General features: G+C 34.8%; 1 protein-coding gene across 1 annotated transcript in view; it reads left to right on the top strand.

The window, feature by feature from the left end:
- Positions 1–15,680, top strand: part of LOC125680998 (sodium- and chloride-dependent betaine transporter-like) — a 27,615-nt gene extending 11,935 nt beyond the window's left edge. Inside the window, exons 2-14 of the mRNA XM_056160882.1 lie at positions 3,796–3,999; positions 4,292–4,423; positions 6,884–7,193; positions 7,304–7,436; positions 7,668–7,802; positions 9,357–9,460; positions 9,722–9,846; positions 10,709–10,821; positions 10,991–11,119; positions 14,004–14,103; positions 14,203–14,303; positions 14,561–14,731; positions 15,394–15,680. Of these exons, the coding sequence (XP_056016857.1) occupies positions 3,825–3,999; positions 4,292–4,423; positions 6,884–7,193; positions 7,304–7,436; positions 7,668–7,802; positions 9,357–9,460; positions 9,722–9,846; positions 10,709–10,821; positions 10,991–11,119; positions 14,004–14,103; positions 14,203–14,303; positions 14,561–14,731; positions 15,394–15,537 (1,872 nt within the window). The 5' untranslated portion in view covers positions 3,796–3,824 and the 3' untranslated portion in view covers positions 15,538–15,680. The remainder of the gene's footprint in view (positions 1–3,795; positions 4,000–4,291; positions 4,424–6,883; positions 7,194–7,303; positions 7,437–7,667; positions 7,803–9,356; positions 9,461–9,721; positions 9,847–10,708; positions 10,822–10,990; positions 11,120–14,003; positions 14,104–14,202; positions 14,304–14,560; positions 14,732–15,393) is intronic.
- Positions 15,681–18,103: the final 2,423 nt, after the last annotated feature.

Genomic DNA, 18,103 nt, shown 5'->3' on the forward strand with positions numbered 1-18,103 from the left:
AATGAAATTATTCCACATACACATGAAAATATATCCCTTTATAATACTAGAAACAATGATAAGTTTTACATTCCAAAATGCAGATTAGAGTTATTCAAAAAATAATTTGTACCTGACTCTGTAAAACAGTGGAATTTATTAAATGTAGAAGCCAGAGAAGCCATCTCAATCAATTCATTCCGCAAAAATATAACAGACATTACAAGACCACCATCATATTACTCTTTTGGAAAACGATATATCAACATTATTCATACAAAACTAAGATACAACTGTATACTTAATTATGATCTTTATAAATTAAATATTACAAATTCTCCGTTTTGTACATGTGGACATATTAATGAAGATATATATCATCTCTTTTTTGCTTGTAAAAATTACTCCAGGGCTAGAAATGATCTTTTTAATCGCCTTTTCATGCTCGACTTGGTTAATATTGATACAAAATAGGTATTATGCGGTGATGTCAATTTACCTCTGCAAACTAATATAACTATTTTTTCAGTTGTTCATAAATTTATAGAAGAAACTTGTAGATTTGTTTAATCATTGTACATTTTACCTGTTAATTATTACTTTGCATGCCATATTGTAATATATTAGGAGAGGGACTTGTAAGTTGTCAGAACTTGTTCCCAATCCTCTTGATTTCATCAATAAAATATGTTAAAAAAAACAACAAAAAAAACATTCGTTTTTTAGGGAGGGGCGGGGCCGAGAGAGTGTCTTTGCAATATTTTTTCTCTCTAAAATTGTTGACAATTATAAATAAATATATAAAAACAAACAAAACGTTACATGTTCTTTTGACTGATATTCAAAATCTTTCAAATTCCAAAGACATGGAAGAGGGTTAAGTAGTGACATACATGTACGTCGACTCATTATACCTCAATATGTATTTTTTCACACTTTTAGCTCACCTGAACTGAAAGCTCAAGTGAGCTTTTCTGATCGCCTGTTGTCCGTCGTCTGTTCCTCTGTAAATTTTTACATTTTCGACTATTTCTCCAGAACCACTAGGCTAATTATAACCAAACTTCACAAAAAGCATCCTTGGGTGGTGAAGGGCTTTCCAGTTTGTTCAAACGAAGACCCATTTCCCCTTCAAAGGGGAGATAATCACAAAAATAGGGTGGGGTCATTGAAAAATCTTCCTCTCAAGAACCACTGGACCAGAAGAGCTGAAATTTACATGAAAGCTTCATGACATAGTGCAAATTCAAGTTTGTTAAAATCATGGCTCCCGGGGGAGGGGGGGGGGCTCAGTAGCGGATCAAAGTTTTACATACAAATATATAGGAAAAATCTTTTAAAATCTTCTCAAGAACTACTGGGCCAGGAAAATGGAAATTTACTTGAAAGCTTCCTGACATAGTACAGATTCTAGTTTGTTAAAATCATGGCTCCTGGGGGTACGATGAGGCGACAATAGGGATTCAAAGTGTTACATGCAAATATATAGCATATATATACCATTTACTTCTGCCACCATAAAAGTTCCCATCATTTTTCAGCTAATGAAGAGGAAATCACACGATTCACATGTGTAATCACTGGAGCGAGCTCGCTATTATCTATATATACAAATAAAGATATATTTCTATATATACAAATAAAGATATATTTCTATATATACAAATAAAGATATATTTCTATATATACAAATAAAGATATATTTCACATGTGTAATCACTGGAGCGAGCTCACTATTATCTATATATACAAATAAAGATATATTTCTGTGTAATCACTGGAGCGAGCTCACTATTATCTATATATACAAATAAAGATATATTTCGTGTAATCAGTGGAGCGAGCTCGCTATTATCTATATATACAAATAAAGATATATTTCGTGACACAACCATCACCGTAAAACATATTAGAAAATGATGTTTGTTAAAATGGGGACCATTCCCTCCCCCTCCCTTATTCTACGTGCATGCCTCGGAAGTACCGATATATCCATTATCGGATTGTAATGCCACATTCACCGTTCATTCCAATGGCGACCACTTGTAAAGATAAATCATGACGTTCCGACTTTCAACAGCAGGTATGTCTTCATGTTTTAATCACATTTTCATTGATGATTTCCAAGAATTCAATCATTTTTCTTTACCGATCGGCGATTGACTTTCAAGAGTTTGAGATCAAAAAGTTTGTATGTATCTACACCAATATTTTTAGAAAGGATTTCCATATCCATACCAATCGCAAGCTTACATAGCTTTTGAAGAAACAAGAAACACTCATCTATAAGAACGATTTCTTCAGTGCGATACTTGCATAGTATCAACGCCCATTTTGATAAACTATACATTAGTGCATTTACGTTAAGCCGGAAATGACTATACCTTTAAAACATATGACGTACATATGTACAATGTAGTAGTGACTAACTGCAGAATAAACATGGACATGGAAGAACTCGAAAAACCCCTATTAAGTCATTTCTTAAGTATGCACGATCGGTAGTTCAGATGTTGTTTTGTCCGTTAGTCTAGATTGGTAAGAGTTTGTATAAATTGGTAGTATTGCGAGGCAGTTTCCTATTGCAATATGCTTCACTGGATATTGCTTAAAAGTGTCATGGTACAGTATATATTATATGCTTTTTCTGGACATTGTTAGAGGTGTTCCCAATGCATTATATTACACTATATATGATACATTGTTTTTCTTAGTAGCGCCACTTTACATAGATAATGATTAAGTTAACAATATGTTACTTGAAAGTGTTTGGTCATCAATACAGATTTCTTATATCTGAAATATAAAAGAATTATCAAACCAGAATATTGCTGCTATTTCAGTTATCTTTGAACAGGAAATAAAAGTCAAAATAACATATTTACATTTGCAATGATTTTACCTTTGATATCTTTACAAATTATAATGATAGCCATTTCCTCGTGGATGCTCGGTAGTTGTGAAAGATGTGCGTATGTAGAAGATTTGTTTTAACAGAAGTGGAAGTAGATCCTAAATATACATATTTGAAAATACATGCATATGGTGTTTATTTCTTATCTGATTCTATACACAAGGGCTTGCTCTGCGTATGATCAGTTTGTAAATCGAGGCAGGCAACTGACAAACAAGTTAATGTTAGAGGGGTTTCAAAAGTCTCGTTTAAAGTCAGCACTTCGCAAATTCTATGGTCATTATAACTAACTATTTTGCCAATACAACCTGTCATCGGGTCAAATGCTGTCTGACGTGTTTCATACCGATTGTTAGGCCGTTCTTGGCACATTGATACTGACTACGGACTACTCCGTTTACCTTATCAAGATATAATGTTCACGGCTGGTGTGACCAGTCGACAGGGGTTGCTTACTCCTAGACACCTAATCCCACCTCTGATATAATCAGAAGTCTGTGTTTGCCCAACTCTCTATTTTTGTATCCCTTGTAGGAGTTATGAGATTAATCACTTTTCGTTATCTTCACTTTTACATGAAATGCACCACTTCACACTGGTATACTTCATAAAGCATGTTAGCGATTCATGAAAACAATGTCCGCGTGAAGAGTTGAAGTTCATATCCTCATGTAGGTTTTTTAAAATGAAATTTATTTCTTAAATATTTTTCATTCTGTAAAGTGTGTGCAGAATAATGGATGGTGTACAGGTATTCTCGATTTCACCGGCAATGGTGACGTCTCCATATGAGTGAAATTCTCGAGAGGGACGTTAAAGAATATCCAATCAATCAATTTCAATTGAATACATGTACAATAAAACTGAATAATATTTGTTACAAATTTTCTACGAATTTTCAGATTAATGTGTGAGCAATAAAATATATATAATGGAACTTCGGGAGAAATCTCACGAGAGTTTTGAATCGTCCGAAAATAACCCGGAGACCACAAAGAGAGGACAATGGGGAGCCAAGCTAGATTTCTACTTCTCAATGATCGGCTATAGCGTAGGACTGGGGAATATATGGAGATTTCCCTATCTCTGCATGAGAAATGGAGGAGGTGCGTCTTTGAATAAAACAGAAAACATGAATGTCGGTTTCATTAGGAAATTAGATTTGAAAAGTCATCGTTTTGATGGAACTATACATTAATTACCGGTAACTAATGCAAATCCCTGGACCATTGGGTAACGCGATTTCTACTCTAAAGAGCGATAAAGGTCCAATAAATGTAAATCTTAAATCGATTTATGCTTAACTATATCAACGATTCATAATTAATGGGCTTTTTGTTTTTATCAATATCATGAATGATTGCCAGTTTAATTATGTATTACTTGGTTTGTTTACAGGGGCATTTCTTATTCCGTTTGTATTTTTTCTCATCGCGTGTGGATTTCCATTATATTTCATGGAAGTTGCCGTTGGACAATTCACAGGCAAAGGGTGTTTCCATGTCTGGGAGGCGTGCCCTCTATTCAAAGGTAATTGTTTCGGTAGAACTTTGTTAAAACTAATAGCCAGCTCAATGAGCTTTCAATATAACGACATACAAGTTGAGTTAATGTCCGCTGGATTTTTAGCATAAAGAAAACCTCCTATGTCCCATATGATCTCGCAAAGTCACGTCTCGTTGATATGAGATTACGAACTTCCGTAGATTATCTCAATTCCATTTAAGTCTTGTGATCCTCTACCCAACCAGTGGCACAGCTGTCATTGATGCTAAACCATCTGGGCGTATACATCGATTTCCAGCAATATGGTAATTGATTTTCTCAGAGAGAGAGAGAGAGAGAGAGAGAGAGAGAGAGAGATGATTGTTTATTTTACGTCCCTGCGTCACTGTCAAGAATGTTCACTCATATTGAGAAGTCACAAGCTGATAGCGAAGTAACACCTATGCTTAGCGCGCAAGGCCGTAACAGTCAAGGTTCTTCAACGTACCAACGACTGTCACGACACGCACGGGACCTTCGATTTTAAGGTATTCAATGTATAATGACCATATTTCTGATCTAATAAATGGATGGTGGAATCTTTGTAATCATGGTATCATTTTGAAGGGTTCATCAAATAAAAATAATACACCATACGCATTTTCTAAATTTTGTTTACTGCTTGATTTATTTCACCTAGAATTTAACATTGAAGTATATGGGGAAAAGCATGTTTTATTACAATATTTTAAAAAGAAATTATATTTTCATACAAATCTCTTGATAGAAAGTTACAAACACTTTCTCTTAGTGAAAATATGAAATAAAATTAATCATTGACCACACACAGTTTTAGAAAATTAGATTTTTCTTATTTTTACAAAGGGCAGACAACTCTTCCAAAAAGTCTTAAGTGCAGAAAGATCAGCTTCTAATCATTTACCAGTCATGTGAATTTCATCTGCTTCACTTTCATTATTTAACAATAAACATTTATGTTGATCTAAATGCTTCAAAATTATTCATTATCCTTTCATTATACATGGAATATCTTAAGTCTGTATCCGAAAGACTTCTAAATGTCGAACGTTTGACCAAGGAGTAATAACTACCTATAAAAACATCTTTCGTTTGACATGGTCATGACACAAGCGGGGCTCGAACTCACGACCTCCGGGTCACGAAGCGAACGTTCGACCACTGAACTACCGCTACCTTGGTGTGTGTGTTAGGTATGTATCATCGGAATCTTAACCGACTTGGATTGAGTATCAATTAATCTTTCATACTTCCGGTATATCACGTGGAGACCCGGGTTAGATTGATTGATTGACTAAATATTGTTTTACGTCCCTCTCCAGAACAGTTCACTCATATTGAAACATCACCACTGTCAGTGAAGGGCCGCAAAATATAGGCCTATGCCCGTCGCTTATGGCCATTGAACACGGATGGATCTTTATCGTGTCACACCTGCTGTAATACTGGACCTCGGTTTTTGCGGTCTCATCCGAAGGACCGCCCCATTTAGTCGCCTCTTACAAGCAAGGGGGACCCGGGTCAGAATGGGTCCTCAGTACGCTTTGCTTGTCGTAAGAGGCTACTAAATGAGGCGGTCATTCGGATGACACCGGAAAAAAAACTGAGGCCCCGTGTCACATCAGGTGTTGCATGATAAAGATCCATCCCTGCTCAAAGGCCGTAAGTCCCGAGCATATGCCTAAATTTTTCAGCCCTTCACCGGCAATGGTGGCTTTTCCATATTAGTGACAGATTATCGAGCAATATGCAACCAACTTCCGGTATATCTGAAGTACTCATGGCCGCGAAAAGAACAATCAGTGACCCTTTTCTCTTATTTTCGGCAACCTCTATCTACAGTTGATGGTTGGTTAGTTGTTTATTATTTAACGTCCCTCTCGAGAATTATGTTTGGTAAATGAAAAAAAATCAGGTTTGGTTTTGGAGGGGGGGGGGGGGGGGAGAAGTTTGGTTTATGAAAAACAAAATATGTTTAGTTTATGAAAAAAATAAAGACCTTCACCCATAATAAACCAGAATATACAATACTATGGATAAATGGAAATGATTTCCGACTGTTTCATGACCGACCTTGGAGACCTACCTACCGAGATTTGCACCTGGTGATGTTTTAGATGAAGGGTCTGATAATACTGATGTGGTAGAAAATTACAAAAAGTAAATTATTATGGTGACTCTAATTCTGATTTATCACTGTCTAATATATCTGACTAAATCAAAATAAATTATTAAAAATTGCATTTTAAAATCTTTTAATTATAAAAGTTAAATAATATGTTAGTGTAATTTATCTTGAGTCGCCAGAAGGACAGAAAAATCTGACGCAGGACCAGTAACTTTGCATGGTTACTAGTCCTCTGGACCAATGAGTTAAAATGCTAAGTTGTAAACACTGTCGTCGTATAGTGTGTATTCAGAGTTATCGCATGGCATTGAAAGGTTCGTATATTTATATAATTTTAGGGATTGGTGTTGGGATGTTTAATCAGCTGTTCCTGATAACTATTTACTACATACTAATAAACGCTTGGACGATGTTCTATATGACCAGCTCTTTCCTATCCCCCCTGCCCTGGACTAGCTGTGATAACGAATGGAATACCCCGAGATGCATCCGTGAAGACAAAGGAGGACCGAGTTATAACAATGAAACTACGTATAACATGTCCATTTCTATCTCCACCACTAACGTAAATGAGTCGTACGATTTGCAAGAAAAAAACGGGAGTTTAACCTCATGGGAAAATCAGACAAGTGAAAAGGAATTTTGGTTGTAAGTAGGAACATTTAGCCGATTGTTGATGTTGAAATGTTGATAAAAAGAAATGAAATAAGCATGATCCTACATGCCATGCACACAGAGCTAGTGAATATGTCTTGTAGTAATCGCGTCCTGGGGTTGTCGGATGGCCTTCACGATATCAACTATCTGAACTGGCGTCTGACACTTTGTTTTCTGGCAACTTGGGTCATCGTATGTCTCTGCCTCATCAAAGGAGTAAAATCATTGGGAAAAGTAAGATATCATATCACACAGGGTTTTGTTTACTTTGTTAGGAATACAGTGTACATTGTTGAGATTTTTTGAAAGAAAACGAAAAAACTTTCCATAAATGTAATTGATATGTGGAAAAAGAATAAAACTTGACATTTAGAAACGAAGCGGACACTTCTAAAAGACAATCATGTTCCATTATGTAGGCTGTGTTCGTGACTAAAACTTAGACAATCATTTTCCATTTTATAGGTTGTGTATGTGACAGCCACTTTGCCCTACATTCTACTTGCCGTCATCCTCATCAAAGGCCTGACACTCCCTGGCGCTCTGGAGGGTGTTATATTCTATATCAGGCCAGATTTCCACAAACTCGCAAGTGTTCAGGTATCCAAATGTGTAAAAAGAATGTCATACGTAATCTGATCTTTGATTATATATATATATATATATATATATATATATATATATATATATATATAATTCAGTCTTAGTCCACAAGATGCTTTAACAAGGGTTTAATGAACACTTTCCAGGGAAGAATTTTACATTATCTCACTAGCGGGTGCATCGCGCCTCTGTCAACGCGTGGAAAATAGTTCTGCATCACGTGATAATTTAATCACATGATAGAATTACATTACATTATGACCCCTGGGTCGAGGCCTCTGCTGGTGGACTGGTAGTCCCCGAGGGTCTCTACAGCCCAGTAGCTAAGTACTTCGTTACTAGCTTGAAAATACGGATGTGTATTAAATTTCTGTTATAAAATTTAGAAATTCATCTCAAAATTAAGGATTATCTCCCTCATGCATAGCTCTTATCCTTAGACGAATTTGACTCGACTTTTTTGGCACGCTGTTTTTGGCTATAATAGCTCTAAATTTTCATTGTTATTTCGGATTTCAAACATTTCGGTTGAGCATCACTGAAGAGACATTATTTGTCGAAATGCGCATCTGGTGCATCAAAATTGGTACCGTATAAGTTTTACATGATAGAAACGATGAATAAAAACGTGCAATCCACGTATATCTTTAAATGTAAGTTGTAGTTTGACATTTCTTTTTCTGCTACTGATGAATAAGATATGGCTACACACCCAAATCTGAAATTAACTCATGTCCTGTATTTAAGGTAACAGAAGCGTGTCAAATTTTGATATTTTTCTGCTTTTTCTTTGTCACTTTAAAGTGTTCAAGAGTTAATAATTTCATATTTTCCCCTTAAGGATGTATTCTACATCGTCATAATGGCTGACTTCCTTTTAAAACGTGAATGAAAATATAAATATCAGCAATATTTGTCAATACATTTTTAAAATCATCGCCTAGTCGAGTGGCTCAGTAGGTTAGCACGTTGGCTGCTGAGCTGTAGATCGCAATTGCGAGTCAGGTAGGGGTTCGAAATTTTTTCCAGATTACGTTTTACTATTACTGCATTTTTTTTTTATTAAATAAAGTAAATTTGAAAGTTTTCAATTTCAAAATATTGTTGTACATATCCGCCACTTTTCATCCATATTAAATTTCTCAGGTGCAGCATATCTCCTTAACATTTAGATAAAAATCAATCGACAGAGATGCCATTACAGTAAATAACCATGAATTTTCTCATTTTCCCCAAAACATCAATATTAATATAACTTCATTTCATCCATTGTTTGCGAATCGGCCATATAGAGTATCTTATATAATACCCTTTGTACTTATATCTACTATTTAAAAATCTCAGTATTTCTAATTTAATATAATTTGTTTTGAATTAGGTATATTTTTACATACATGTATGTAAAGTTCTCCAAAATAAATATTAAAAAATATGGTTTGATAATATATTTGTAAACTTAACACACGTGTTTACTGCTGTAAAATGTCTGAAATACTACCAAAACGGCGTAAAGCATCAATCAATATCACATGTATAATTGATTTTTGTCAGGTTTGGTTGGAGGCAGGTCTGCAGGTGTTCTACTCGCTCGGTCCGTGTTGGGGATGTCTATATACAATGTCGAGCTACAATAAGTTTAATAACAATTGTTATAAGTCAGTATTACATTGTTTTGATGTCATTATTATATCTGTTTTATATGATTTATCCTCGAGTCCATCGAATTGGAAACGACTGAAGTTCATATAACATATACATGTATCTAAATATATTGTGATGAAAGCAAAGAAACTTAATAAATTGATCATTATAATGACTCAGATTCGGCTTATTCAGAAATAACTGAGAGGTGTATTGAAATATTTTATTTCCTTGTCCTTAATGAAGATTTTTGATATGTATGTTCTTTCTACCAGGGACACAATCATTCTAGTAATTATCAGTGAATTCACAAGTATTTTTGGGGGCTTTGCTATATTCACCATCATTGGATATATGGCTCACACAACAGGGACGCCCATCGAAAAAGTGGTACAGGGAGGTAATTCACGTTCACCGAGTCCGTTTCTTAAAGGGACTGGTTCACGAATTTTAACAAAATATTCTTTATTTTGATGTTAAACATTAAAAATATAACTCATTTAATGTTGACAACCAACATTTTGACCTTCTGAATGCAAGAATAAAAGCTATATTTTAGCCTTAAATATGTGTTATGTAAACAAAGACTCGAGTCTTTTTATGTATACAAACAAACAAGTGAAATATTGATTTTGTAATATAAAGCATATCAATTTTGCATAGTCACACATTTTACATGTAACTTTTAGATGACACCTTTTACCCCAAGAATGCTTGAAATGTTAAAAATATAATATCCATTTCTTTAGAAAATTTCGTAAACAATAACATACCCAATCTTTGTTTACAAAACAAATAATGAACTCTCTAAAATGAGCTTCTGTGATAATGCATAACGTTAATTTTTATGTGAAATCTTTTAAACATATCAGACAGTAGATTTTGATCATTAAAAATGAAAAATAAAAGTTTGGGCTAAATCGTGAATCGGTCCCTTGAAAGAGTGCGCCAAATACTTGAGACGAATAGATTTAGGTCTATATGTCTGTACTTAATCATTTCAGTTGTAATGAAACAGTTCATGGAATACATTTCAGTTGTAATGAAACAGTTCATGGAATACATTTCAGTTGTAATGAAACAGTTCATGGAATACATTTACTTTTCTTACAATAATACTCATTTCTTGACCAAATAAAACAACGATAAAATGTTAGTCCGACGCAAACAATATTTCTTTTTTTGGAACACTATAGATGATGGTTTTTGTAATGTCCAGCGTATAAATAGCATACATGTGCGTTCTATTTCCCCTGCACTAGGTCCCGGTCTGGCCTACCTTGTTTATCCTGAAGGTTTATCCCAGCTGCCGTTCCCTAATGTATGGGCGTTTCTCTTCTTTGTAATGTTGTTTACTGTTGGACTAGACACGGAGGTAAGTGTCAATTCTTTTTACGCAATATTTAGTACTGATTATACAAATTTAACAGACGTATTGATATAGTAAATCAAGAAATAATGTTTTTCCGCCGATTTTAAAAAATATTTAAAAGAAAACAACATTTTTATTCACTCGTGATTTTGTTGTCTTATCTGTTTGCCAGTTTGCCACCCTGGAGACTTGCTTGACGGCCATCTGTGACAACTTCCCTCGTTTACGACGTTACAAGGCTTTAACCACTGTATTGTCGTGCTGCGTTTTCTTTCTAGCTGGGCTCATCATGTGCAGTGATGTAAGGAATCTTTGTATGCATTCAAAAACATATTTCATTACCTGTACATTATACTGTATCAAAATTATCCAAGAGATTACTCTATAACGAACTATATGGAAAGAGGTAGGGAAGACCAATCGATACAATCCACGATGATGGTACATTAACTTCCAAATTGCATAAATTAGTGTTACATGTACATATGGAGTTTTAGGTGTATGGATAATATATAGACATCTCCCCTTTTGAAATAAACTTCAGTAATTGAAATGTATTTAATGATATTCTTCAAATTAATTAATAATTATCTAAATTGGTTGAAATCGATGTAATTGTCATTGCAAGTAATTGACAAAATTATCAAATTGAAAGCATCTAATTACATATACATAGTCAATGAAATTGATCCTATTCCTCTTAGATCTTCTATAACCTTTAGAAAAATAATTGTTACCTCACGTCCCGATTAATATGTACATTTACAGTTGTGAATGAAGCATTATACAAAGTTTCAAGTATATCCGATAGGTCATACATGAGATAAAGCGTTCACAGGATTTTACAGCTAATTACTTTCACATTTTTCAATTACCCCATCCCTCGATCTATGTGAATGGTGGATGTGAAATAGATTGTGACTACTTCTCCTTGTCGGTGTTATTTAATATACACGCATTGAATATGATGAAACTCATTTTTATTTACATGTCGATTCCATTTATCCCAATCAAATCGAAATAAGATACTGTGAGCAATGCTCACTAAGAATACCCCCCCTTACCCCAATTTCCCAAAGAGTGTTGTAAATATGTATAAATTACCTCTTTCCTGAATGTAAAAATATGGTATGTCTTTGTAGAAGAAAATGAAAGATATAGTCCGAACACAAATCCGTGGAATAAACCTATAATTTTGACCTTGAGATCAAAAGTCAAGGCCATAAAGAGGTCATGAATGTACATGACACATAGTATCATGGTGATACACCCATGTCTTATGGTATGACTATGTCAAAACCCTATATTCAATTTTGAACTTGAGGTCAAAGTTCAAGGTCATATAGAGGTCATGAAGGTACCCTACACATCGTCTCATGGTGATACTGTACACTCATGTGTCAAATATGGTATGCCTATGTCAAAGAACAAAGAAGTCATGGCCCTGACACGTATCCATTGTAAAACCTTTAATTCTGACCTTGAGATCAAGGTCATATGGAGGTCTTGAAGGTACCCGACACATCGTCTCATGGTGATACACTCATGTGTCAAATATTGTATGCCTATGTTAAAGAACAAAAAAGTTATGGCCCAGGCACGAATCCATTGTAAAAAAAAAACCCTTTAATTTTGACCTTGAGGTCAAGGGTTAATGACATATAGAGGTCATGAAGGTACTCGACACATCGCCTCATGGTAATCCAACTGTGTGCCAAATATGGTATGCCTATGCCAAATAACAAAGAAGTTATGGCCCGGACACGGACAGACAGACAGAGTGATTCCTATATATCCCTCTGAACTTCGTTTGCGGGGGTATAATAAAAAGCGCCACACAGTCTTCTACATCTGCTTCATATTTGGATGTTTTATTAAGCATAGATGTTCACTGCAAACTAAGAATTAAACTTTATGACTTCGGCTTTTCCATTTTTGTATAGCAATATTCCATTATCACCTGCATATGGTCTTTGTTTCTCATTTGATTTGATACGCAAGAGTATGTTCTGTGTATGATCAGTTTTTAAATCGAGACAGGCTACTGACAAATGAAAGGTGAAGATAACGAACAGTGATCAATCTCATAACTCCCACAAGTAACACAAAATAGACAGTTGGGCAAACGCGGACCCCTGGCTGTACCAGAGGTGGGACCACGTGCCCAGGAGGAGCAAACATCCCCTGCCGACCGGCCACACCCGCCGCGAGCCCCATATCCCGATCTGGTAAACGGAGTCATCCACAGTCAAAATCAGTGCGCCAAGAACAGTCTAACAATCTGTATGATAACGTCAGACAGAATTTGACCCAATGATAGGTTGTAATAAGATATAATTTATTTCGGTTGAACTAGGTGAATTAGAATAAAATTAATTTCTTTTGTGGAAACGCCAATGATATTTAGGGGCGGGGCTTGAAGGTTTTGAAGGGAAGCGAGGTTCGAATGGTATTCATTCTGGTATTCAAACTTTGCACGGGAAAGTTTATTTTACAGTTTGTAAGTCGTGTTAATTCAGTACTTGATAAGCTGCTTATCGAGTCAGATAATGGTAGGCTGGTGAGCCAGTATGACAAGCTGCTTGTCAGATTGGAAACTTCAGAAGTTTTCAAAACGGTGTGTTTCATTTTGAAGCTTGTACATGTATTGGAGTGACTTTCTGCTATACAATGAACGCAAAAGCAAAAAATAAAATATTGTTTTGCTATTTGGTGTTTGTTTTTATTAAGTGGAAGTACAAAAGAATTGATATTACATGTACATGGGTTTCATCAGTCTTGTTTAAAGTCAGCATTTCACAAATTCTTTTGTCGTTATAACGATTTAATTAATTTATAAATACACCCTGTCATTAAGTCGAATGCTGTGTGACGTGTTAGGCTGTTCTTTGACACACTGATTTTGACTACGGATTATTTCGTTTCCCTGATCGAAATATAGGGTCACGGTGGGTGTAACCGGTCAATAGCGGATGTTTACTCCTCATTGGCACCTGATCCCACATCTAGTGTCTCCAGGGATCCGTGTTCGCCCTCCCTTTAAATCTGTATTCTTTACAGATTATGAGATTGATCACTGTTCATTATCTTCACTTATTGATGGATACAATTCCTACAGATACATGTAGATACACGAGTTAAATACTTGTTGCGTAAAAGCAATTATAAGTTTTCCTTTTTCACAGGCAGGGCTGTACATATTTCAACTCTCAGACTGGTATGCCACGGCATTCGCCACTCCGCTCTTTGGTCTCCTCGAAGCTATACTTTTCGGATGGATTTATGGTATGGTGTGCTGCATGTGTATTCTGATTCATATCTCCTCCCGAAAATGCAGAGTTTAAAAAGAATGCCATATTATGTTTTTTCATATTATATCTATAGGAGCAGAGAATTTATCACGTGACATCGAACTGATGTTGGGACGGAGAGTACCTGTATATATGAGAATACTATGGTGTATAGTCACCCCTGCTCTTCTCATGGTAAGTCAGGGGTTGCGTTTCTTGCGACCGGTAAATGAATTTGAAAATGAAAAATGCTGCCAATTCGGGATTTTTAGCTGTTCCAAATTTAATTAATGATCGGAGATTTAGCTTCAATATAGTTTTACAATGTTTATCAAAAGATTTATAAGTATTTTGCAAGAAATTTCTCAAAAGAGTATCTATTAAATTGCTACACTGTAGAATATCTCATTCTGGTATCATTTACGGATGATAATTTGATTTTCTATTGGTAGATAATGCTAATTTTCACCATATACCAGTACACACCACCCAGAGTTGGTGACTACGAATACCCAGCATATGCCCGGGCGATAGGATGGTGCATCGCCCTCTTTCCTCTTCTGCCACTTCCTATTTGTGCGATAAAGGCCATTATAGAGGCTAAGGGATCAACATTGTATGAGGTGATTAGAATAAGTGAAAATTATTTCCATTATCATGCTTTACATATGTAGAAGCAGGGAACACTGAAACAATTATTTTGTTTTCAATCAAACACTTTCCGAACGCCAAATACCTGTGCCAATGTTTTCTGCTTCTATCGCACGCAGATCTACCATTTTAGTATTAGTTCCTGAGGAAATTCTTCAAATGTGATATAGATTACGTGACAATTCGTTATTGATAAAGGTGTTACTTAGTCGTTTGAGTGTTCCCTTGTGTTGGCTCTTGTCGTCATTTTCTCAGGTAATAGGTACGTAATTCGTCACCATGTGTGTTATCTTCACATTTTTCATTAGATGAATCATTGTTCGTTATCTTCAGTTTTTCATATAGTGGATCAGAATGAATTTGAAATCTGGTTAGTTGAATTGTCTGTAATTTCTAACGATGCGTAATCCGGAAACGTGTAGTATACAGTCATCAACTGTTCGTTATCTTCACCATTTAGCTTAAATAAAACGAAAACTATGAGATTATGGACTATACTGATGCCATCGAGAGGTTTTCTCTGATTTTTGTCAGAATATATTTCGTCGTTCAGTGTTGGCACATAGAATTCGCATAACAAAATTGAAATTATTGTGCTCTTTAGAATCCTTGCTTGATATTTTCTATTTTACAGAAATTTGTTGCATCTCTCAGACCATCTGTGCAGTGGCATCCTGTTTCTGCTTCGGAATGTGAGAAGTATGACGTAGAAAACAGACAAGTAAAGGGATCTCTAAAATCGAAGATTCTCTTGAACCTTTTAGGGAAACGGTCATAGTATTATGCTTTTAATTATTTCTCATATTTTGTTTGATTAAATTCAACATTATCCTATAAATAAATACAGCTGTAATATGATGAACTATAGTAGATGATTACAGTAAACCCTATTTTAATGTCTATACAACTATAATTATATCAAATTTTTACCATCATTTTTCGAATCAAATTTTCACAGTAGCATTAAAGGGACGGATTCACAATTTTTCTCAAAAATTTGTTTTACACTATTGTCTAATATGTCTATAAGGTTTCACAAAAACTTAACGTTATACATTCCTTACTTCAATACTTCCCATATTTTGCAGCAATATTCCATTATCACCTGCATATGTGTATACATCTCTCAACTGATTCGATATGCAAGAGCTTGTTCTGCGTATGGTCAGTTTTTAAATCGAGGCAGAGTACTGACAAACAAATTGATGTTACAGGGGTTTCAACAGTCTCGTTTAAAGTAACTAAATTATTTCGAAAATTCCATGGTCGTTGTAACGATCTAGTTTGCCAATACAACCTGTAATTGGGTAAATTGCTGCCCGATTCTTTACACACTGATTGTGACTAGGGATTACTCCGTTTACCTGATCAAGATATAGGGCACAGGGCGGTTGTGGCCGGTCGACAGGGGATGTCTACTCCTTCTAGGCATCTGATCCCACCTCTGGTATGTCAAGAAATCTTTTTTCCGAACTACAAATTTTGTATTTCTTACAGGAGTTATGAGATTGATCACTGTTCATTATCTTCACCTTTCCATTACGACAGAAGCTCGTTATAGAGAGTTTATTGTTTGTTGTGTAAACAAATATTGATGTATGTTATTGTTTGGAAAGTTTTGAAAATGTGTGGTTATCGATGTATCGATCACATTTCAAGGATTCTATTGATAAAATGTGCCATTTGCGTCTGTAGGAGTTTAAAATTACAAAATTCAAAGTTAACTTGGTTTTATTTTTGTAAATATCAACAAAGCTCGAGTGTTGTTTACATAACAAAAGCTAAAATATTGTTCTTATTCTTGCATTAAGAAGGTCCAAAATTTGGTTGTCAACTGTAAACGAGTTAGGTTTTTATTCAAAAATGAAAATTATTTTTCCAAAAAATGAGAACCAGTCCCTTTAAAGGTTTTACTACACTACATGGGTATCAAATTTTTAAATACAGTAAATCAAAGTCTCTAATTTTTGTATTTCCTCTACCATATTAAGTATCAAAATTACCACCAAACGTACTCAAATTTCACTAATAAGTCAAAGTATTATTTTTGTCATATTAAAGCAAAATATAGAGTAATATATTTTACAACTTAACTGGAGTATTTTATAAGCAATTTTAATAGTTTTTATAATACATAATGGTGCTTCAAAGTATTAATATTTGCCAATAGTAAGCCAAAGTATCGTAGTGTTTTTATAATAAAGTATAGTTTACTATTATAGTATTTTATTAGGGTTCGGTCAAGCTTGATCAACTGAGTCTGATATCAATATTGCTTGCCCAATATCAGGGAATTTTAATATAGTAGTTTAGAACTTACTTTGGTTTGAAATTTGTGTAATCTTTATCAATTCAATAATATATCCACGCCTTCAATTCATTATTGCAACAAATAAATATTGATGTACCGTTGTTCTATCCTCTAAAATCCTTAAATAAGTCTTACTAAACATATACAGATATTTCCAGTGTATTAGTATATATACTTATCTTAACATTTGTGATAGATATCTGGTGATTAAAGAACACAAACACTTGTGTTCATGTTGTATTTGTATTAAACAACGATGTTATATGTACTGGTTAAAAGTATTATTACATAAGATATGAACAAGCAAATTTAGTTTCGTTTCATAAACCAAAGTTCATTATGGTCTTTGAGATGTAAAACTTATACGGTACCAATTTTGATGCACCAGATGCGCATTTCAACAAATAATGTCTCTTCAGTGATGCTCAACCGAAATGTTTGAAATCCGAAATGACAATGAAGTTTTAGAGCTATTATAGGGAAAAACTGTGTGCCAAAAAAGTGGAGTCAAATTCGTCTAAGGATAAGAGCTATGCATGAGGGAGATAATCTTTAATTTTGAAATGAATTTCAAAATTTTATAACAGCAATTAAATATACATCCGTATTTTCAAGCTAGTAACGAAGTACCTATATAATGTGGAAATGATCGATTGCTCTTGTAAATCAGTTATGGCCTAGACATTTTATAAATCATCCTTTAGTCATACAGACTCTTCGGGGGTGGGGTGGGGGGGGGGGGAGTTTCATTATGAAAGGCAATTCATATTTGATACTTTGAACCTACTTTTATACGCGACGGTGTTATTTTGCGTTTTATTAATGCTAAACTAGTTCGCAGCGAATAATGTTTGAGAACCATATAATCTTTAACAATTACAAGAGACATGCAAGGAATGATTTGCGGCTAGACATATTCGCGGCGACGAAGTTCTAGCAAAAATTGCTCGCTTGCAGTTTACAACATATCATCCGGAAAGCAACGTTACAGACAAACAGTTGGACAAAATAATATAAATCTAGATAAAGCGAC

Source organism: Ostrea edulis, chromosome 1 (assembly GCF_947568905.1).
Source record: "Ostrea edulis chromosome 1, xbOstEdul1.1, whole genome shotgun sequence".
In the NCBI taxonomy this organism is placed as follows: Eukaryota; Metazoa; Mollusca; class Bivalvia; order Ostreida; family Ostreidae; genus Ostrea; species Ostrea edulis.